Raw genomic sequence first — 23392 nt, forward strand, 5'->3', positions numbered from 1 at the left:
CAAATGGTCTGCCTGCCTCGGCCTCCCAAAGTGCTGGGATTACAGCCACCAGCCACTGAGTCTGGCCTATTTCTATATATTTTTTTAAGGGAAAATATATATGTAGCTGTTTGAGAGTTAAAAAGCCAAACTGAGTAAGCTGAAAACACATATTGAAATAATAAAGACTCATGGGTTTTCTAAAGATTGCCATTAAGGTGTTGGAAAATTCCCTGAGAGGACAGCCCAGTATTTCGTGGCAAGCACTGCGCTACCTGATCGGAGAAGTGATTTACGGTGGCCGTGTGACTGATAACTGGGACAAGCAATGCTTGAAGACCCTGCTCTACAAATTTTGTAATCCTGAAGTGCTGAAAGATGACTTCAGTTTCTCCAGTGATGGGGTAGGAAAAGAATTTATCTTCTTGCATTTCTTGATAATTTTAAAGTAAACAGTGTTGCATTATTTAAAATATGTCTTTAAATAAATTTTGGTATTCATTTTTAAAGGCTTTTATTAGCTTTCAGTATTATAAAAGTAATTTACCCATGACTATTAAATACAACATTATGTAGGGCAGTAAACAAAAAGAATTATTTAAAAATAGTCCATGTCCTTTGAGAATCCAGCATGTAAGATATGAAGCACAAGGAAGCTAACATATATAAATCAATGATTCCATGCCAATCACTTGATATATGTTTCTCATTTAATGTTCAAAACAAACAACCATGGTTCTAGATGCTATTATCAGAAATCCCACATCTTCTCTTTTTCTTTATCCCCTCTCCTCCCCCTCAGTTGCCATCCTCTGTCTAACTTCATGTTTGTGGAGCAGAAAACTCCAGGTTAGATGCCAGCCACTGTGTGTCCCTGTTGAGTGGCTGCTAGCAGAGGAAAGGATCGTACAGACCTCTAACCTTACACTGTGGAGGGTAGGACTTGATATAAACTTTGATAGGTGGGAATTTGGGAAACAGAGGTGAATGGAAGATGAAAAGGAAGACGACAGCTATGGGTGATCATTGTGAGCTGGGAGTGCGCCTGGTATAATCAAGAGAAAGAGAGGTCATATCCAGGTTGTCTGTCTGGGGTCTTGAGAATATGGATAGATCAACAGAATAGTACAAATGATATTTTAGGGAGATACATTTGTAAGGCTTCTATAGAATGGATAGCAGTCGTCTATGTTGATGACCTTGAGTCAATAAGAAGACATTAAATTATATCCTTTATGCACTATTTGTCAAGGCAGAAAAAGCTATGAAGTTTTCTTTTCTTTCCTTTTTTTTTTTTTTTTTTTTTTTTTTTTTTTTTTTTTTTTTTTTAAGATTTCCATCTAAAAGAAAGGAAAAGAAAACTATCTTAAGGCCAGATGCAGTGGCTCATGCCTGTAATCCCAGTACTGTGGGAAGCCAACACAGGCACATCACCTGAGATCAGGAGTTCAAGACCAGCCTGGCCAACATAGCAAAACCCTCATCTCTACTAAAAATACAAAAATTAGCTAGGCGTGATGGTGCATGCCTGTAGTCCCAGCTACTCCAGAGGCTAAGGATGGAGAATCACTTGAACCCGGGAGATGGAGGTTGCAGTGAGCCAAGGTGACACCACTGCATTCCATACTGGGCAACAGAGCGAGACCCTGTCTCAAAAAAAAAAACAACAACAACAACAAACTGTTTAAAGTAACATTTTAGTTAAGTTTAGGGTTCTTTGGCCAACTGCAGTGGCTCACATTTGCAATCCTAGCACTTTAGAAGGCTGAGGTCGGTAGATCACTTGAGGTCAAGAGTTCAAGACCAGCATGGCCAACATGGTGAGATCCCAGCTCTACTAAAAATACAAAAATTAACCAGACATGGTGGCACATAGCTGTAGTCCCAGTTACTCAGGAGGCTGAGGCTTAAGAATCACTTGAACCTGGGAAGCAGAGGTTAAAGTCAGCTAAGATCGCACCACTGCATTCCAGCCTGGGAGACAGAGCGAGACTCCATCTCAAAAAAAAAAAAAAAAAAGTGTAGGGTTCTTTAAATTGCCCAAAGAATACAATATGCATGGTTTTATACAGACACTAAGAGAATAAGGTATACTGTAACATATGGCATACAATTGCATTGGCAGAATTAGATTACAGCAATGTATTCTGAAATTTATATTTCAATTGCTTAGTTGCTTTAAAACACTGGGAATTTATGACAGTTTCAGCTTACCAGCTCTTCCTGTTCTTTGTCATAATCTTAGCTTCTCCTGCAGGTAGTTTGTTTGTTTGTTTGCCAGTGACTGTTACTTGATTTTTCCCTCCGATCTTCATTAATTCTTTGACATTTTCCTTAATGGTATCAAGAAAGCTACCATCTCCCATTTTCCTGACCACATGAACAATGCATTTCTCTTCTTGTTCAGTGGTCAATTATTCTTAAGATTTCTCACATTCCTTCTATAGGTTTTACTAAAATAAAATGATTTGTTCAAGTCTTACTGCATTCATTATCTATGGGTATATTTCACTGAGGTAACAGGTGATCAGAATCACCCTCACCTTTTTAGTGTTTTTTTTTCTTTCTCTCTTTTCCCAACAAGAAAGTCATACATGCATATCATATGTACATTACAATACAGTAGTCCCAAGATGTTGCTACTGACAGTGTCTAAAATATACCACATGCAAATAAAAAAGCCTTCAGTATGAAATTTCATGGGAAAATACTGTCTTCAAGCATTAATGAAAGTAGGTCTCTTACTCTGGCCAAAACTAACAAAGTGTTCAGAAGTAACGGAATTGAAGAAAAAAACTAACAAAATGGTTAAATTTTCAGATATGTCAGCCAGTGCCAGGATCTGCAAGCCTAAAGGACTGCATACACATTATCCAGTCTTTACCTGAGGATGACCCTCCTGAGGTCTTAGGAGTACACCCAGAGGCCATCAGGAGCTGCAGTGAGACCCAGGGCCAGAAGTTTATTGAAAATCTCATTGCCTTGCAACCAAAAACGACCACTGCCAACCTCATGATCAGGTAAGAACTCACTAGGAAAAACTGTCCATCAAAAATTATCAGGCTGGATGTGGTGGCTCACGCCTGTAATCCCAGCATTTTGGGAGGCCAAGGGGGGTAGATCACGAGGCCAAGGAGTTCAAGACCAACCTGAGCAACATGGTGAAACCCCGTCTCTACAAGTAATACAAAAATTAGCCAAGTGTGGTGGTAAGCACCTGTAGTCCCAATAACTTGGGAGATTGAGATCCTATCTCAAAATGAAAAAAAAAAATTGGTTTGAAAGGATATATGTAAAAGTATAGTCTACATGCAAAGAAACTAAATTCTACTCCAATGAGTTCCTTGTGTATTTAAGTTCTAAGTTTTCAGTTTGTATGTCTAACAAATTTTAACAATTACTTTTAAAAGATATTTGAATAATATTTGATCCCATTTATAAACTTAATCAAACATTTTCAAATATATTAATATTCATTATAAAGTTAATGTACTTCAATTTGCCTGCCTGCCAGAACTTCTCAAATCTTTGAATAACTTTTATAAAACTAATAATTAAAATATGGTGAATCTTAAATTCTCTGATTTTCTAACATTTTATATCAATTTAATGAGATTTCAACTTAAAATAATAAATAAGTTTCTCAATTATATCTTTTAATTGGGGTCACAAGACTGACCCCAATCTAATACATGGTATTAAAAGGCCCAATTCTCTTAAACATTATAAATATTTAAGATACCAACATATTATAAGGAAATGCTTTTAATAAACATACTAGATATGTTTATTAATGTCCCTTTGGTCACTTTGGGAGGCTATAATTAACCCAATCTTGCTGCCTTTGCTTATCTTGTCTGTGGGGTTTGATTCAAAAATCTATCATAGTCAATGTAATTTCCTTAGTGGTAGCAAATCTTTGCCCTCTGAAGGTAAGCTTGACTTTTGACACCTTTGGAATTATTTGAAGCCACCTGGGATGAATTCTATGGCGAAAACCAACTTTAAAGTCAGAACAGTGTGTTGACAAAGTAAGGAGCCATGTGACCTCAGGCAACCTGTAAACTGGTTCAGAAGCAGCACTGTAGGACTAAATACTTCGTGGCAGCTTTAATGTTACCGCTTACCTTGAAGGATGGCATTCATTTGACTGTGAAACCTGGAGTGTTTGTTGAAAAATCAGTCCCTACTAGCAAACAGAACAACTGAGAGAGGGAACTCAAAAGAGATGTGCCCCATTCCCTACTCATCCAATAACTGTCTAAGGAGGTTCTCCCACCTCCCTGGGTGCTGGTTTCATCATCTTTAAAAGGATTCCAAAGAGCTCTTTCAGCTCTAGTGTTTAGTGGTTCTGCGTAGTATCGCAGCCTCACCTAGGCTTGGACACGCACTCCTCCTGTCACCCCCTCAACGGAGTGTGAGATTAGGAAGCCCTTCCTGTAAACACAGAAAGGAACAAGCAGTGGAATGCTGCATGCCGCTGCTTCAGTGTGCTCTGTTTAGTTGCCTCCTCTTTTTCATTGCCTTGCAAATGCATTCAGATGATTATTTTACCAAGAAATTCTTAAAAAGCTTTTATAATACGTGTTTCCTTGCAAATGTCTAAAGTACATTGAACAGTTTCTCATCTGTAAAATGAAATGAATTCTATGGTCTCTGTAAGATCATCCATAGTATGGTTTTGTGGTTCTGTTTATCTTCAGATGGAGCTTAAGCAGAGGGCTCTCTACAGATAGATATCTGTAGCTCATTTTTCTCATTTCTTTTTTTTTTTTAATTTTTATTTTCCTTTTCTTTTTTCTTTGATTTTTCTTCTTTTAAAATTTTTTTAAATTTTTTTTTCTTTTTTCTTTTCTTTCTTTCTTTTTTTTTTTTTTTTGAGACAGAGTCTCACTCTGTTACTCAGGCTGGAGTGCGGTGGCACTGTCTCTGATCACTGCAACTTCCACCTTCTAGGTTCAAGTGATTCTCGTGCCTCAGCCTCCTGAGTAGCTGGGATTACAGGGACCCACCACACCTGGCTAATTTTAGTATTTTTGGTAGAGACGGAGTTTCACCACATTGGCCAGGCTGATCTCGATCTCCTGACCTCAAGTGATCTGCCCACCTCAGTCTCTCAAAGTGCAGGTGTGAAGCTTCATGCCCAGCCAATTTTTATTTTTTTAACTGACATAATAATTGTACATATTTCTGTGGCACATAGTGATGTTTTGATACAAACAACGTATAATGATCAGATCAGGACAATTTACATGTCTATCTCAAACATTTATCATTTCTTTGTGTTGGAAACTTTCAGTATCCTCTCTTCTAGCTATCTGAAGGTGTGCAATCTATTTGTGTTAACTATAGTCATCCTACCGTGATATAAAACACTAAAACTTATTCCTCCGGTCTCCTGGTAATCCTGAATCTTTTAACAAATCTCTCCCCATCTCCCTCTTCCCACTCCATGTCTCAATCTTCTCTTGGTTTCTTTTGCAGACCTGAGCAGAGTAATGAGGAACTGGTGATGGAAATTCTCTTCGATTTGCTAAAGCGGCTGCCACTGACAGTGGAGAAAGAAGAACATGCTGTGGGAATGCCAGCCACATTGAAGAGCATGATGTCAAGCTCCATTTGGGAGTCTCTTTCTAAAAATCTCAAAGGTGAGCGTGGGACATGAGCTTTTTCCCTTTACCTCACCCTCCTCAGGAAAGGACTCTGGCATCAGGAGTAAGGTAAAGATCGGACAAAAATCCCAGAAAAGTGGAAAGACTGAGATAAGTAGGAAAACTCAGTCTCTGCCTCCTCTCTCCAAGCTGAAAGACAGAGAGCAGGGAAGAAAATAACACTTTAGTTTGGGGGTTGGTAGCATGTGGCACTGAGATCAAAAGTGAAGAAATAAGTGTAGCAAACCAGAAAGCAGCAACTCTGCTTGGGAGATTCTCAAGAGCTCCTAGATGCCTGTTCTCTCTGCCTCTCTGCCATCTGGAACAGCAGAGGTTTAGATGGACCTTCTGCTGGAAGACCACTTGGCTCTGAGAAGCTAAGGGGAATCAGGACAGGCCCAGGAAAACAGAGGAAGCCTGGTTGCCCAGAGATGGCTCCAAACCCATCTCTAAGGGGCTAAATTGCTGGAATATGGTAATTTTCCCAGTTAAATTTTAATATCCATATTCTATGCCTTTCAAGAAGTGTATTTGTGAACCAAATATTGAGCAATAGTCTATCAAAACAGTATTATTGTTGAGTCTCAATCAAGTCAGTAAATTAGGGCTCACAGGCCAAATCCAGCCCACTATTTGTTTTTGTACAGCCTGTGCACTAAAATGGCTTTTGCATTTTTTAATGGCTGAAAAAAAAAACCCATGGAAGAAATATCATTTGTAACACATAAATGTTATATGAAATTCAAATTTGAGTGCCCATAAATAAAGTTTTATTGGAACACAGCCACACTTACTCATGACATATTGTCCATGCATCCATAGGTGGTAGATAGTGTGGCTATAGAAGTACATAGTGTGGCCACACCCACACTGCAAGCCGAGAGCTGCGTAGCTTTCACAGAGACGGTGTGATCCCCACACCCTAAAATGTTTGCTATCTGACCTTCTACAGAAAATGTTTATCAACCCCTTGTCAAGACACATGAAATTCCCTTAACTTTCAAAGCCTAAGTCCCTCCATGTAAAGCCTCTTTTTAATCTGTAAAATATCAAAATTTTATCTCTCTTTAAAATCTAGATCACGACCCCCTTATCCATTGTGTCTTGCTAACCTTTTTGAAGCAAGAAATTACACGATTTGATAAGTTATTATTTGTCATACATAAATCCTTAAAAGATCTTCAACTTGCTATAAAAGGAGAGATCATCCTCACCCAAGAATTGGAGGAAATATTTAACTCTTTTCTTAATATGAGAGTGCCTACATTGTGGCAGGTAAGCAGTTATTCTTATTTTCTATTTTCTTGCTTGCTTGAAATAAATGTCCAGGTTCAAGGGAATGGTGAAGTTAACTGGTGCATCTGCATGATGAAACATGTAACTACTAAAAGATGCTGATGTACTTTTTCATATTTTCGTATCTCTGAAGTTGGAATGCCTCTTAACAATCACTGTTAGCCACACGGCACCATCACTTAGTTATCACTATGTGTGTGTCTATGCATTACAGTGGTTCATGTCCTAGTAGGTGCACTGTTGGTACTACTATAAGTGTTGAATTTAATTGCTTTTAAAATAAAAACAAAGCTAAACAAGATAATGAAGAAATTGCTGGGTTGTGGTCTTAAACAGAAGGCCAAATTGTAAAAACACAATATTTATTAGACCAGGAATAAAATAAACCATGGAAGACCTGGCAGCACAGAGTAGGAAATTAACAAGCTTGATGCTGGACACTAACACTATTTCCCTAGAAATTAACTTCTCCCCTTACAATTAGCACTGGGCTTTTCCAGAACCCTGAAACCTATACCAGATTAAAAACCTGTGTAGACATGTAAAAAGATGTTCAACATCATTTGTTTTCAGGGAAATGCAAATCAAAACCACAATGAGATACAACTACACACCTACTAGGATAGAGAGAATTAAAAAGACATTAAAAACAAGCGTTGGTGAGGAGGTGGAGACATTGAAGCCCTCATACACCACTCATGGGAATGAAAAATAGTACAGTCACTTTGAAAATAGTGCAGAAGTTTCTCAAAAAGTTAAACAGATTTACCATTTGACTCACCAATTTCACTCCTAAGAATATATCCAAGAGAAATTAAAACATATGTCCGGGCCGGGCACAGGGGCTCATGCCTGTAATCCCAGTGCTTTGGAAGGCCAAGGCAGCAGATCACCTGAGGTCAGGAGTTCAAGACCAGCCTGCCCAACATGGTGAAATCCTGTCTCTACTAAAAATAAAAATTAAAAAATTAACCAGGTATGACAGCAGGCACCTGCAATCCCAGCTACATGAGGCTAAGGCAGGAGAATTGCTTGAACCCAGGAGGTGGAGGTTGCAATGAACCAAGATCATGTTATTGCACTCCAGCCTGGGTGACAGAGGGAGACTCCATCTCCAAAAAAAAAAAAAAAAAAAAAAAAAAAGCCACACAAAACTTGCATATGAATGTTCATGGCAGCATTATTTATAATACCCAAAAGGTGGAAACAACTCAAATGTCCACTGACTGATGAATGGATAAAATATGGTATGCCCCTGTAATGAAATAATATTCAGCCAGCAAAATGAATGAAGTACTGATACATGCTATGACATGGATAAAGCTTAAAAACAATAGGTTTTCTGTGCTATGTGTAAGAAGGCCATCACAAAGACCATATATTGTATGATTTCGTTTACAGGAAATGTCCAGAATAGACAAATCCATAGTGACAGAAAGTAGATTATTGGTTGCCTTGGTTTGTGGGTGAGAGGGAATTGGAGAATGGATGCTAAGAGGGTTTTCTTTTGGAGTCAAGAAAATGTCCTGCAATCGACTACAGTAGTGATTGCACAACTTAGTGAATATACAAAAACCATTAAGTTATATGCTTTAAATAAGTAAGTTGTATGGCATTTGAATTATATCTCAATAAAGTTGTTTTTTAAACGTATGTAGAAAACATGAAGACAGGTGAGAGGAAATAATGACAATTATAAATTGAATACAAGCCATGATGAAAAATTGAAATATGGAGACACATCTAGAATCATAGGACTTCAGAACTTAAAAGGGTCTTAGGGATCCTCCACTCCAATGACCTTATTTTACAGATACAAAAACTAAAAAGCAGAGAGGCCTATTACATGCTTAGCAAGCCCAGTGGTGAAATAGCTAGGACTCTATAAGTGCAAAGAACACTGCTGAGTTGGTACACTCTGAGTACAATCACGTGGCTGAGGCCACTGCTCACTTGACAGAGTGACAAGAGCTGAGATTAGTCAGGTAGAAATGTCCAGCTTGGACCAATGGGTAGGAAGTCATGCATTCAGAGACGGGGTGGGCAGAAAGACGTGCTGTTTGAGGAACAGATGACGGCATCCTGTTTTAGACATGGAAAGTGTGAGGAGCCAGAGGGGCTCTCACATAGAGCTATTGAAAAGCAATGGGACAAAAGCACAAGCTACAGAGTGAGTGCTTGGTGTCATCAGCCTAGACAGAGCCATGGATTAAATCAGGGAGAGAGGGAATGTAAAGTAGCAAGAGAAGAGGGCTAAAGGGACTCTGAGCAACACCAGCCTCGAGGGAGGGAAGAAGAGGAGCCAGTGAATGAGACCTAGAAAGAAGTAGCTGGAGAATTCAAGAGAAAGCCAGGGTGGAGTCTAGTCACAGAAGCCAAAGCGAGGGAGCAGGAGGAAGCAATGAGCTCCATCAAAAGCTGCAGAGGATACAGGTGCAGGGAGTGAGGCTTGAATATGGAAAATAGAAGGTCACTTGTGGTTTCTAAGGAAGACTCCAGAAGAGGGTACAGTAAACAAAAGGAGAAAGAGGCTATTGGGCTGCAGGAGGCTCCTCCTCCCCACTTGCATCGAATAGTAGGATTGAGTGTTGGGTGGTTTGTGTAGTTAAGATGAGGGTGCACTAATAAACAGAGATGGAGGATGGAAAGCGGAATCCACAGAAGGGAGAGGAGGTATGCCAGAAGGCTGTGCAGAGCACAGGGGCAAGGGCAACTTGGCTCAGAACTGGAAGGCAAAGCGCGGAAAGGGAGTAGACAGTGGGTGGGATGTACAGAACTTTGTATAGGGGAAGGCCAGGAAGCTGAAATTGCTCATGCCTAATAGCATGTGAAGGTGATCTCCCCAGAGAGGAGGAAAGAGGATGAGGAAATGAAAAGATTTGAAAAGAGTGATAAAAGCCTTCAGCCAGGATAGAAGCTTCCAAGCGTTTTATTCAAAGCACTGTTAGGATAATGTTGTTTTGCCCTGGTAATAAGGTCTAGACTTTTCATTGTGTGCTTTCAGTTGGAAAATGACATCCTCCTGCCAAGGTATTTCTCCCTGGCAGTTGAGTCTATTACCAAGGTTTGCAGAAATGTTCCTGATGACCCCAAAGACAAGGAAAAAATATGATGTGACTGTCTTTAAATCCCAACAGAAACACGCCTACACATCATGTAAGCCACTGAGTTCCTGGATTGATGATCTTATCCAGCGGCTGAATTTCTTCAATACTTGGGCCAAAGTGGCTTACACTGCGATACAGCGTCGGTATGGGTGAAAGCTGCTGTACATTCCTTCCTCAGTTTTGCTTAAAGCCTAAAGGTTTACGACATCATTTCCCATGCTGGGTTTCCTTGTGTTCTCACATAATGTGTGAATTAAGCAAGGAAGGGATTCTTATCTACCCTTTGAGCTGAGAAAGTGAGGACCTAAGGTGTTGGGTCTTGTGTAAGCTCCCTCACTCAAGAGACGGAGTTATGACTACAACATAGTAATTTCTCTTTCCTAAGAAATGCACAGGATGAAATGTGAAAGGAAAGAATTCGTTACCTGTAATTTTTATTTTTTATTATTTTTTTCTGAAACAGAGTCTCGCTCTGTTATCCAGGCTGGGGTGCAATGGCACGATCTCGGTTCACTACAACCTTCGCCTCCTGGGTTCAAGCGATTCTTCTGCCTCAGCCTCCCAAGTAGCTGGGATTACAGGCACCTGCCACCACACCCAGCTAATTTTTTGTATTTTTAGTAGAAGCAGAGTTTCACCATGTTGGGCCAGGCTGGTTTTGAACTCCTGACCTCAAGTGATCCACCTGCCTCGGCCTCTCAAAGTGCAGAGATTACAGGCGTGAGCCATCGTGCCCAGCCACATTTAATTTTCAAATGTTTTTTTAGTTATAATAAAAACAGCTTGAGAGGCATTAGAGTAGCTGGCATCTAACAAGTGCCTCACAGGATGTGGACTATTTCTCTAGGAGCTTTACTCACAGTAGCCCGCTTAGTTCTCACAGCAGCCCTTGATGTGAAGTAGGTACTATCATTATCATCATCCCCATTTTAGAGATGAGGAAACTGTCCAAGGACATGAAGTGCCCAAGGTTACACAACTAGAATATGGAAGTGTTGAGATTTGAACTCAGAACTCATTCCAAAGTCTGTGTCAAGCTGCCTCTTGTATTTACATTTGCTACTGTAAGTGTAGCTACAGAACAAATTCACATGTCTTTATATCTTTTGTGAGATGTTTGTGACTCAAAAACAATGGACAAGATTCCACAAGGCCCAGGCAGGATTCCCACTATAACAATGACATCTCTTGTTACCCAAATCTGTTGCCTTCCAGCCTTTGTGCTCCCTCTTTTCCTTCATGACCTTAAAACCATAGCTGGCTTCTATTCAAGGACTGGATAAGAGTCCTGCACTGGGGAAGTTGAAATGAAAAGTAAAAGGAGGGCCCTGGGAGGGGAGGGACTGGAGGAAATGGCCCGCATCACCCAAAGGTGTGCAATTATTATGCCCTTAATCCCCCAACCTGTGGTCTGCCTTCCACTAGGTATATGAGATTCGTCAGAATTTGGAAGCAGTCTGCTCCATCATCTAGCCAAAAATGCAAATACCATGATGATTCAGAGAACAATCTCTTTGAAGGGTTTCCTTCAAGATACTGGCTCCCAGCTTTCTTCTTTCCACAAGGTGAGCATTAGAACCAAGGTCAGCTCCAGACCTGGCCCAGACACGTTTGCACTCAGTCCCTCTGTCACTTCCCTTTAGGATGACAGCACCTGCACCCCCACAAGTACTTGGGTCTTGTGTGCACTAGAGCAGTCTCTTCCTCTCCACCCACTTGCTTCCCTCACCTCAACCTCCTCACATGCCAAATCCACCCACCCCTATCAGATTTCACCTGTTTCTGCGTGCTCAGCACAAATGTCCAGCAGGAGAGGCAGGCATGAACCAGAGCACGTTCCAACGATGTGTGGTTGGGGGGTGTAGAGAGAGTTGTAAAGGGGCAACACTGGGCTGTGAGCTCCACCAAGGCAGGAACCAGGGCTGTTTTTAATTTCTGTGGTGTCCCTAGCCCCTGATACAACCCCCAGCACACACGTACAAAGCTCTCACTAAAATTTGGAGAATGAATGAATGGCTTTCTCAATAGAATATAGAAACGGATCAGTACTTGTGGAGCATAAAACAGGGGGACCTTCACTAAGAGCCAGGGAAGCCCACTAAGGAAATAACATCTAGGATGAGTCTTGAAGCTTGCTACCAATTAAGTATTATCCAGGTGCAGAGAGAGGAGGAAAAGAATAATTCGTAGTGCTTCCATAATACTTATTGGGTGCCATGCACTGTTCTGAAGACTTTGTATAAATTAAGTCATTTAATTCTCATGGCAATCTTATGAGGTTTTTACTAGAACTATCCTTGTTTTCAGACAGAAAACCTTGGCACAGAGAAATTAAGGAATTTGCCCCAAGTCATATCACTAGCAAGAAGTTGAGAGTCCCATCCAAGGTTACTCCACTACTAAGTGGAATGATTCTGGGGAGGTGGGAAGAGGACTAGTGACTGAGCCAAGATTTGAACTCAGCCTGACTTAAAATGTTGTTTAGATGACTGCACTAAGCAGGGACAGCATTCTTACTAGAGAAAACACCATTCAGACTAAGAGAAACTAAATGTTCATTATGGCCAGAACAAAAGACCCCCAGAGGGAGAATGGTTGCAACTGCAAAGGTGGACACGGCTGGCCCCCCGGGCTGTATAACACACACTAAAGGAGTCTACTCCATCTTGTGGCAGCAGAAACCACTAAAGTGTTTCAGGCCAGAGCAGTCATGATCCAGGAGCTGTAGGAAGGAAGAAGGGCAGGAGTACATTGGAGAAGAACAAGACTAGGTCCTGGTCATTTAAGGAGTCTGCAAATTAGCCAGGTGTGGTGGTGCACACCTGTAGTCCCAGCTACTCAAGAGGCAGGAGAATTGCTTGAGCCCAGGAGGTCGAGGCTGCAGTGAGCCCCATGCCACTATTCTCCAGCCTGGGCAACAGAACAAGACCCTGTCTCATTAATCAATCAATCAATCAATCAATCAATCAAATAAGGAATCTGCTTTATTCTCCAGGCAAGAGCTGATGGTGATCAGAGTAGGGCAGTGGTAGTGGGGAGTAGGGGGCATTTAGGAACCAGAACCAACTGGACTCCGTGTTTGGAAGGATAGAGGTAGCAGGGAGAAGGAAGTTAAACATGACTCCGGGGTCTCTGGCTTGGAAAGCTGGGTGGCTGCTGGCATCATTCACTGAAATATGGAGCACAGGGAGAGGAGCAGGCTGATGGGGATCATAGTGACAGGCATGGCAAGTTTGAGAGGTTCTCACTTTTTTCCTACTGCACGTAGCCTTTCTCCATACACCCAGGGGAAACATGGCCACAAGCAGCTCAGCAACCCTAGAGGCAACAGAACTTTCCTTTTCCATGTCCATATGACATTTATGAGGAAGACTCTGACATACTTGTTTGTTTCCAAAAGGATGAGGTATGATTATCAGCCAAGATTGGCTCAGAAATGGAGAGGGTCTCAGAATTTACAGCCCCTCTATCCCCACAATGAATACAGGAGGGGTGCTGGCCTTGAAAAACAACCCATGTTCACCAGGAGGCTCCCGCAGCTGGCCAGACCAAAGTCACCGAGGCCTGAGCGGGTGGGTGAACTAGTGCTCTGCTCCTGCCTCGCCCATCTCTTTGTCCTTTTTCCTCCACTCTTCCCTTTGTTCTCCATGAGACATCATTGTTGCTAACCCCAGCAGGAAGCCCTGAGACTCGCAAGGAACCTGATGGTGTGTGTTCTTCTCCAAAGCTTTTCTTGCTGCTGTGCTTCAAGACTATGGGAGGTCCCGAAGAATCTCTGTGGATACGCTCACCTTCACCCACCACGTGATTTCCGACACCACTGACAAAGATGAGAAGTTCTCCGTATTTATGCAAAAGAAACTCAACATAGTCAGGAGAGCCTTTAAGGTACTGGAATACTTAAAAGATAGAGTAATCATTCATTCATTCATTCATTTAATCAATTATGCCCTCAACAAACCTTTATTCAGCACTTAAACTGTGTGACAGGCACTAGCGAGGCAAATCAACAAGGCACAGCCCTGCCTCAAGTCCAAATGCCCTCAGACTTCATCTTTCCTACTCTCTTTCTGGGGGAAAAATATTATAAATCATAAATAAAAGATTTAAGTCAATACAATAAACAAACTTTCTAAGTATCCCCTATTATAAATGAAGACAGAATGCTACTGAGGTCAGGATCGAAAGGTGATATTTTAAATAAGTGGGCAAACCTCTCCCAGCAGCTCTTGGCTGAAATGCCTGCCCCCAGCAACTGGCTCATTCCAGAGCTCAGCCAGGTGCCAACTGGAAACCTGCACCCACCCAGTCCTCAGCAGTGCAGTGAGGGGGACCTGTGGAGGCGGCTCGGGCTGGAGCAGGGCACAGAGCACCAGCAAGCCAGATGCACTGTGCACCCCAGCCCTGCCACTCCCCCACCACTGTCCCCACTGATTTGAAGGGCCACAGTTGTCATTTACTAAATTCCAATTTCTTCTGGGAATCTATTTTTCTGCTCCAGGACCAACGCTGGGGAGGAAGCAGGGACAGGATTAGGAGAGGTTAAAGATTTTAAAAAGAAGAAAAAAATGTAAAATAATGCTTAGTATCTTTAGTCAGAGAAATGCAAATCAACATGATAATGAAATATCATTTTACACCTGGTAGATTGGCTGTAACCAAAAGAATTTTTTAAAAAAATAAATACCATCATGTACCACTTAATGATGGGGATACATTCTGAGAAATGCATCGTTAAGAGTGTACTTCCACAAACCTACACGGCATAGCCTACTACACACCTAGGCTAGATGGGATAGCCTGTTGCTGCTAGGCTACAAACCTGTACAGCATGTTACTGTATTGAATACTGCAGACAATGTAACACAATGGTAAGTATTTGTGTACCCACACACCTATACATAGAAATGCATAGATGCATTGCTCTGTATCATCACTAGGTGATAGGAAGTTTTCAGCTCCATCATAATCTTACAGGACCACTGGTATATGCTGTCTGTCATTGACACAAATGTTGCTATGCAGCTCATATTAGAGGGTCATACCATAGCCTTATGTTTAGCTTTGGTGTAGATACTATGCCAATTGGTTTTTCAATGTGGTTGTGCCAATCCACAGGCCTACCAGTAGTGTAGAAGATTGCTCCACATCCCTGCCAATGCTCAATATATTTAGCGTTTTGTCATTCTAGTTGACGTGCAGTGATATATTTCTATCTAAAATGCAAATTTTAATTTGCATTTCCTTGATAATTAATGAAGTTGGGCACCTTTTAAAATGATTATTGACATTTGGATTTCCTGTTTTGTGAAGTTTCTATATAAGACTTTGGTCTGTTTTTGTCTTATTGATTTATAGAAGATTTTGTAGTATATTCTTAAGTCATCTGTCAGATACATGTACTGAAAGCATCTTCTCCCAGTATGTGACTTTCTAAATCACTTTCTTAATGGTGTCTTTTTTTGACCACACATAATGCACTCAAATGGTGTCTTCTGATAAACAAAAAATTTTGTTGTAACAAAGTCCAGTATATCCATTTTTATTTAAGGTTAATGCTTTTTTAGATTGTTTAAGAAATCTGTGCATACCCTAAACTAAGTTCATGAAAATATTCTCCTGTAATCTTCTAGAAACTCTATTGCTTTACCTTTCATTTTCTATAATCTATATAGAATTGAAAGCTGGGCACAGTGGCTCACACATGTAATCCCAGCACTTTGGGAGGCTGAGGTAGGCAGGTCACCTGAGGTCAGGAGTTTGAGACCAGCTGGCCAACATGGCAAAACCTCATGTCTACTAAAACTACAAAAAATTAGCCAGGCATGGTGGTGTGCACCTGTAATCCCAGCAACTTGGGAGGCTCAGGCAGGAGAATTAATTTAACCTGGGAGATGGAGGTTGCAGTGAGCTGAGATCATGCCACTGCACTCCAGCCTGGGCAACAGAGCGAGACTCTGACTCAAAAAAAAAAAAAAAAAAAAAAAAAGAATTGAGTTGTGTATGGTGTGAGGCAAGATCAAGTTCTTTTGGTTCCATATGAGTACCCAACTGACTCAGTACCATTTCTTTTTTTTTGAAACAGCCACCCTTACCCTACTTCAATTTTGTCATAGATCAAATAACTCTACATGCCTGGGTCTGTTTCTATTGAAATAATCAGATAGTTTTTATCTTTCATCTCATTAACATGGTGGATTAACCATTTGGAGTGTACTTTGTAATAAGGTATGGTCCCTATATTCGAAATTTTTTTTTTTTTTTTTTTTTGAGACATAGTCTTCCTCCATCACCCAAGCTGGAGTGTAGTGGTGTGATCTCGGCTCACTGCAACCTCCACTGCATTGGTTCAAGCAATTCCCCTGCCTCGGCCCCCAAGTAGCTGGGATTGCAGGCACACATCACCACGCCCAGCTATTTTTTTGCATTTTTAGTAGAGATGGGCTTTCACCATGTTGGTCAGGCTCGTCTCAAACTCCTGACCTCATGACCTGCCCACCTCGGCCTCCCAAAGTGCTGGGATTACAGGCATGAGCCACCGTGTCCAGCCAGGAATTTTTTAATGAAGAGTGGAAGCTAAATGTGATAAAAGATCCTTTTCATAGCTGGGCATGGTGGCGCGTGCCTGTAATCCCAGCTACTCAGGAGGCTGAGGTAGGAGAATTGTCTGAACCCAGGAGGTGGAGGTTGCGGTGAGCCGAGATCATGCCATTGCACTCCAGCCTGGGTAACAAGAGCAAAACTCCGTCTCAAAAAATAAATAAATAAATAAAAATAATAAAAATAAAATTAAAAAAAAAAAAGATCTTTTCAGAGTTTATATGATTATCACATGATTTATTAAATACGATTTTAATACATTATCAATGATTTATTAAAGGATCCTAAAGTTGAATCATCTTAATCATATTTTATTCAAGATTCTTGCATCAATATTTTATTCAATATTATTCTGTAGGATCGGGGAGTTTGGAAAGGATGATGTTTTTAGCTTTTTTTTTTTTTTTTTTTTGAGACGGAGTTTCGCTCGTTACCCAGGCTGGAGTGCAATGGCGCAATCTCGGCTCACTGCAACCTCCGCCTCCTGGGTTCAGGCAATTCTCCTGCCTCAGCCTTCTGAGTAGCTGGGATTACAGGCAAGCACCACCATGCCCAGCTAATGTTTTGTATTTTTAGTAGAGACGGGGTTTCACCATGTTGACCAGGATGTTCTCGATCTCTTGACCTTGTAATCCACCCGCCTCGGCCTCCCAAAGTGCTGGGATTACAGGCGTGAGCCACCGCGCCCGGCTGTTTTTAGCTTTTATTTTGCATATTACTGACTGTGGTTTCCTTAATCTAATCCTGTCTTTAGGGATCTCACAGTTTCTGTCCACTGGGCATACTTCATTTTCCAGTTTTTTTTTTTTTTTTTACTTTAGGTGCATACTATATCTGGCATTTCTCCCCGTGTTAGCCCTTCCCACGCTCCCCTCCCTCCCTACCCCCCATTCTCTCTCCCCTACCCCCCCCAACTGTCCACTGTGTGTGATGCTCCTCTCACTGAGTCCACGTGTTCTCGTTGTTCAACACACACCTATGAGTGAGAACGTATGGTACTTCGCTTTCTGTTCTTGGGTCAGTTTGCTGAGAATGATGGTTTCCAGATTCATCCAAGTCCCTACAAAGGATACGAACTCATCGTTTTTTATGGCTGCATAGTATTCCATGATGTATATGTACCACATTTTCTTTGCCCAGTCTATCGTTGATGGGCATTTGGGTGGGTTCCATGTCTTTGCTATTGTACACAGGGCTGCAATGAACATATGTGTGCATGTGTCTTTATAGTAGAACGATTTATAGTTCTTTGGGTATATACCCAATAGTGGGATTGCTGGGTCAAATGGAATTTCTATTTCTAGATCCTTAAGAAATCGCCGCACTGTCTTCCACAATGGTTGAACTAATTTACACTCCCACGAACTGTGTAAGTGTGTTCCTGTTTCTCCACATCCTCTCCAGCATCTGTTGTCTCCCGATTTTTTAATGATCGTCCTTCTAACTGGCGTGAGATATCTCGGTGTGGTTTTGATTTGCATTTCTCTAATGACCAGTGATGATGAGCATTTTTTCATATGTTCCTTGGCCTCATATATGTCCTCTTTTGAAAAGTGTTCATATCCTTCGCCCACTTTTGAATGGGGTTTTTTCCTTGTGTATCTGTTTTAGTTCTTTGTAGATTCTGGTTATTAGCTCTTTGTCAGATAGGTAGATTGCAAAAAAATTTTCCTATGCTGTTGGTTGCCAATTCACTCTAATGATGGTTTCTTTTGCTGTACAGAAGCTCTGGAGTTTAATTAGATCCCATTTGTCTATCCTGGCTTTTATTGCCATTGCTTTTGGTGTTTTGGTCATGAAGTCCTTGCATGTGCCTATGTCCTGGGTAGTTTTGCCTACGTTTTCTTCTAGTGTTTTTATGGTGTTAGGTTTTATGTCTAAATCTTTGATCCATCTGGAGTTAATTTTAGTGTAAGGTGACAGGTAGGGGACCAGTTTCTGCTTTCTGCACATTGCTAGGCAGTTTTCCCAACACCATTTGTTAAACATGGATTCCCCATTGTTTGTTTTTGCTGGGTTTGTCAAAGATCAGATGGTTGTAGATGTGTGGTGTTTCTTCTCGGGTCTCTGTTCTGTTCCATTGGTCTATGTCTCTGTTTTGGTACCAGTACCATGCTGTTTTGATTACTGTAGCCTTGCAATATAGTTTGAAGTCTGGCAGTGTGATGCTTCCAGCTTTGTTCTTTTTGCTGGAGGATTGTTCTTTTAGGATTGTCTTGGCTATGTGGGGTCTTTTGTGATTCCATATGAAGTTTAAAGCGTTTTTTTTCCAGTTCTGTGAAGAAGGTCATTGGTAGCTTGATGGGGATAGCATTGAGTCTATAGATTACTTTGGGCAGTATGGCCATTTTCACAATACTGATTCTTCCTAACCATAAGCATGGAATGTTTCTCCATGTTTCTGTTTGTGTCATCTCTTATTTCGTTGAGCAGTGGTTTGTAATTCTCCATGAAGAGGTTCTTTACATCCTTTGTTAGTTGTATTCCTAGGTATTTTATTCTCTTTGTAGCAATTGTAAATGGGAGTTCCCTCTTGATTTGTCTGTTTGTCTGTTATTGGTTTATAGAAATGCTTGTGATTTTTGCATATTGATTTTATATCCTGAGACTTTGCTGAAGTTCCTTATCAGTTTGAGAAGACTTGGGGCTGAGACAATGGGGTCTTCTAGATATACAATCATGTCATCTGCCAATAGAGACAGTTTGACTTCCTCCTTTCCTAATTGAATATCCTTTATTTCTTTATCTTACCTGATTGCTCTGGCTAGAACTTCCAATACTATGTTGAATAGGAGTGGCGAGAGAGGGCATCCTTGTCTAGTGCCTGATTTCAAAGGGAATTCTTCCAGCTTATGCCTGTTCAGTATGATATTGGCTGTAGGTTTTTCATATATAGCTTTTGTCATTTTATGATATGTTCCATCAATACCTAGATACCTAGTTTATTGAGAGTTTTTAGCATGAAGGGCTGTTGAATTTCATCGAAGGCCTTCTCTGCATCTATTGAGATAATCATGTGGTTTTTGTCTTTGGTTCTGTTTATGTGATGGATTACATTTATGGATTTGCCTATGTTGAACCAGCCTTGCATCCCTGGGATGAAGCCTACTTGGTCGTGATGGATAAGCTTCTTGATGTGCTATTGCAATTTGTTTGCAGTAGATTTTTGCATCAATGTTCATGGTTATTGGCCTGAAGTTTTCTTTTTGAGTCTTTGCCTGGTTTTGGTATCAGGATGATGTTGTTCTCATAAAATGAGTTGGGAGGATTCCCTCCTTTTGTATTGTTTGATACAGTTTCAGAAGGAAACTCATCAGATTGCACTAAAGATGATTCCAAGACTACCCAGAATTAGTGGGCTTACTCTATAAAAGACTTTTTTTTTTGAGACGGAGTTTTGCCCTTGTTACCCAGGCTGGAGTGCAATGGCGCGATCTCGGCTCACTGCAACCTCCGCCTCCTGGGCTCAGGCAATTCTCCTGCCCAGCTAATTTTTTGCACTTTTAGTAGAGACGGGGTTTCACCATGTTGACCAGGATGGTCTTGATCTCTCGACCTCGTGATCCACCCGCCTTGGCCTCCCAAAGTGCTGGGATTACAGGCTTGAGCCACCGCGCCCGGCCTATAAAAGACTTTTATGGGAATTGGTTTGTATAATATTTGTATAATATTTTTTACTTCTCTTCCCCTTAACTTACATAAATGCAAAGTCTCCTGTTCTGCTGGCAGCCAAGTACCAGGCCACCCGGGGCAGGTCTCTGAAGAGGAGGTATGGGCACTGCTGTCCTGACCTTCACCTCCATGTAGTCTGGGCTAGCTTGTTGACAAGGGCAGTGGTGTGGAATAGCCTGTGCTGTGCCTGGTGGCACCGTCTGTGCTGTCCACTCTGTGGAATGTGACTACCTGGAGGTTCAAGGTGAACTCGTATTAAGCACTTCCTATTTGGTCATAGCATACATGGGTTTTTCCTCTGAAAAACCTAAATTGTAGGTAAATTTTTAACAGAATTAGTGAATGTTAGAAACATATTAGAAGAAGGATAAAACGGAGAATTTGTCCTACAAGGCAAAAGACTGAAGAGAAAAAGAAATATTAAAAAGGGTGATACATAAAGATCAGACTCTAATTCTGCCAGAACTCCAATGAGGGGGAGCTCCAAGGGAAAGACACATCATCTAAACTGATGATGATGGTGGACTGTCCTTTTTTTTTTTTTTTTTTTTGGAGACAAAACCCATGTATGCTATGACCAAGTTACACAAGTATAAATGGATGTCACACTGTCAAATGCATTAGATTAACTTCTTCCAAGATTGTCAGGAAAGGACAACACTAGAACAAATACAGAACAGGAAACTTTGCATTTATGTAAGTTAAGGAGAAGAGAAGTAAAAAATATTATACAAACCAATTCCCATAAAAGTCTTTTATAGAGTAAGCCCCGGATGGCCTGGTAGTTCACTGCCAGCTCCTCCAGGCTGGGCATCCCTACAGCACACCTGCAGGAGACATTGTGATTTCACAGACCTGCCTCAGGCACACCTGGAGTCACCTGGAATTGGAGCTGCAGGCAACTAAATTTTCTACTTCACAGACCTCATCAGAAACTCATTTTATTTAACCTTCTATCATTAAAATTTAATCATCTATTAACCTGTATCATTCAAAAATATATGGAACCTGACCAGGTGTGCTGGCTCATGCCTGTAATCCCAGCACTTTGGGAGGCCGAGGGGAACAGACCACTTGAGGTCAGGAATTCAAGACCAGCCTGCCCAACATGGTGAAACCCCGTCTCTACTAAAAATACAAAAAATTACGCAGGCATGATGGCACGCGCCTGTAATCCTAGTTACTCAAGTTACTCAGGTGGGTTAGGCAGAATTGCTGTAACCCAGGAAGTAGAGGGTACAGTGAGCCACGATCACACCACTGCACTCCAGCCTGGATGACAGATCAAGTGTGTGTCTGTCTGTCTCTCTCTCTCTCTCATAGACAGACAATGTGTGTATGTATGTGTATATACAGAGATACGTAAAACCCTTCTCAGCCTTTTTAAAATTTCTAGAGCCTAAAACAAGGCTATGGCCACTACAGTAGAGGTAAGTGACAACATTTGAGCAGTGTACTCTGTCTCATTTTGTAACTGTTCTTGCTCTCTCCGAGAAGGCTCAGTTACAAGATTACAGTTGTAGAAATTTGCATCTTTATTATGTTTGAAAGTATTTGTCTTCATTGCTGAGGAGGGGCATGATGGAAAAAAAAAAACGTATTTCAGTTCAGGTTGATTCTATAGATAGAAAGCCTACACTTTTTAAAGCACTCAGAATAGGGGGGAAAAAATTAAATATTCACCTTAGAACTTCGGGGAACATGCCTTAGGCAGGACAGGCCCCTCCAGATGGATCGTCTCAGCTCCACATGGAGTCTCCAGTTGGTCGCTGCTACTCCTGGGGACCCCTGACACCACCTCTCTTCCATCGTAGGGCTTAGACTCCTCTCACACTGGAGTTTACATTTTCGGTTTATTCATTGAGGGGGCAAGATGGAATCGCGAACAAAAAATACTGGAAGACTCGCTGCCTCTGGAGATGTGCTGTGATTTTCCCGACATACACTTTTTGCCAACAAAGGTAAGCACCACTGTTACACTGAAGTCCTAAACCTGAGCTCAGTAATATACAAACCACTCTTATTCCCATTCCCTACAACTTCACAAGGGAGATGTGATAATATACTCAAACGACAAAGATTTTAGATCTCCCAAAATATTACTAAATTTAAAGTAGATGCCTACTTACATCCCATGTTCTCAAAAATATGTACTATAAAGCCATAATAATTACTCTTTATATTATCCAGGTATAATTTCCACATGCTGTAACATTAATCATTTAACTTCTACTGTATCTAATTCATAACAAATTGCCCAAGCCTAGCTTACAGAAAATGTGAGCCACTGATTCATTTCAACTATGCAATTTGACTACTGGATTTTTTTTTTTTTTTTTTAAAGATTTCTACTGAAACACCAAATGCTTTTAGCCAGACGACAGATTCAGAACTCCATACTTTTGAATGCCCAGTTTACCAGACACCTGAGAGGTCAAGAGTTTTGGCAACTACTGGTTTGCCAACAAACTTTTTAACATCAGTGTACTTACCAACAAAGAAACCTCCTAGTCACTGGATCACAATGCGGGTTGCATTGCTTTGTGAAAAGAATGAAAAATAAATGTCCATACCAAACCATTTTAATTTTTGACTCTAGCCAGATTTACATGTTTCAAGACATTCATGTGTGGTCAACACCCTTTATAAAACATTTGTGTGTTCAGCCAGACTGGGCAGGTGTGTCTCTTTATTTCACTTGTACATGAAAACTTCAACACATAGGGGAATCTTACAGCTGGCTTTTGATTTTAGGTACCTAAGACCTACCATGCAATGTCCCTGTGGTTGGGCTCTAGTACAGGTCAGCACAACCTGGAATACAGCAAATTTGACTCTCCTAACAGTAAAAACCACACCACCTGGCAAGGTTATCAGCGCATGTCTTTATAAACGTTTTGATAAAGTGATTTATAAAGTTATATACAATAAAAAATACACATGCAGAGTAGGTCTTTGGAATACTTCCCCCGGCTGCTCTAAGTAAACAGAATATTGCACTGCTGACCTAGCTGCAGACTTCTGAAACAAAAGAGAAGGGCCTTCTTTAAAGAAATGCAGTATGGGCCGGGCACAGTGGCTCACGCC

At 41.1% G+C, this 23392-nt stretch overlaps 1 protein-coding gene across 1 annotated transcript in view; it reads left to right on the forward strand.

The window, feature by feature from the left end:
- The window catches only part of DNAH14 (dynein axonemal heavy chain 14), a 376422-nt gene extending 353484 nt beyond the window's left edge, over positions 1-22938 (forward strand). Inside the window, exons 78-86 of the mRNA XM_074385260.1 lie at positions 186-383; positions 2800-2999; positions 5464-5627; positions 6709-6905; positions 10064-10176; positions 11459-11598; positions 13761-13921; positions 22120-22266; positions 22650-22938. Of these exons, the coding sequence (XP_074241361.1) occupies positions 186-383; positions 2800-2999; positions 5464-5627; positions 6709-6905; positions 10064-10176; positions 11459-11598; positions 13761-13921; positions 22120-22266; positions 22650-22868 (1539 nt within the window). The 3' untranslated portion in view covers positions 22869-22938. The remainder of the gene's footprint in view (positions 1-185; positions 384-2799; positions 3000-5463; positions 5628-6708; positions 6906-10063; positions 10177-11458; positions 11599-13760; positions 13922-22119; positions 22267-22649) is intronic.
- Positions 22939-23392: the final 454 nt, after the last annotated feature.

The sequence above is a fragment of the Saimiri boliviensis genome, chromosome 14 (genome assembly GCF_048565385.1).
Source record: "Saimiri boliviensis isolate mSaiBol1 chromosome 14, mSaiBol1.pri, whole genome shotgun sequence".
NCBI classification, from domain to species: Eukaryota; Metazoa; Chordata; class Mammalia; order Primates; family Cebidae; genus Saimiri; species Saimiri boliviensis.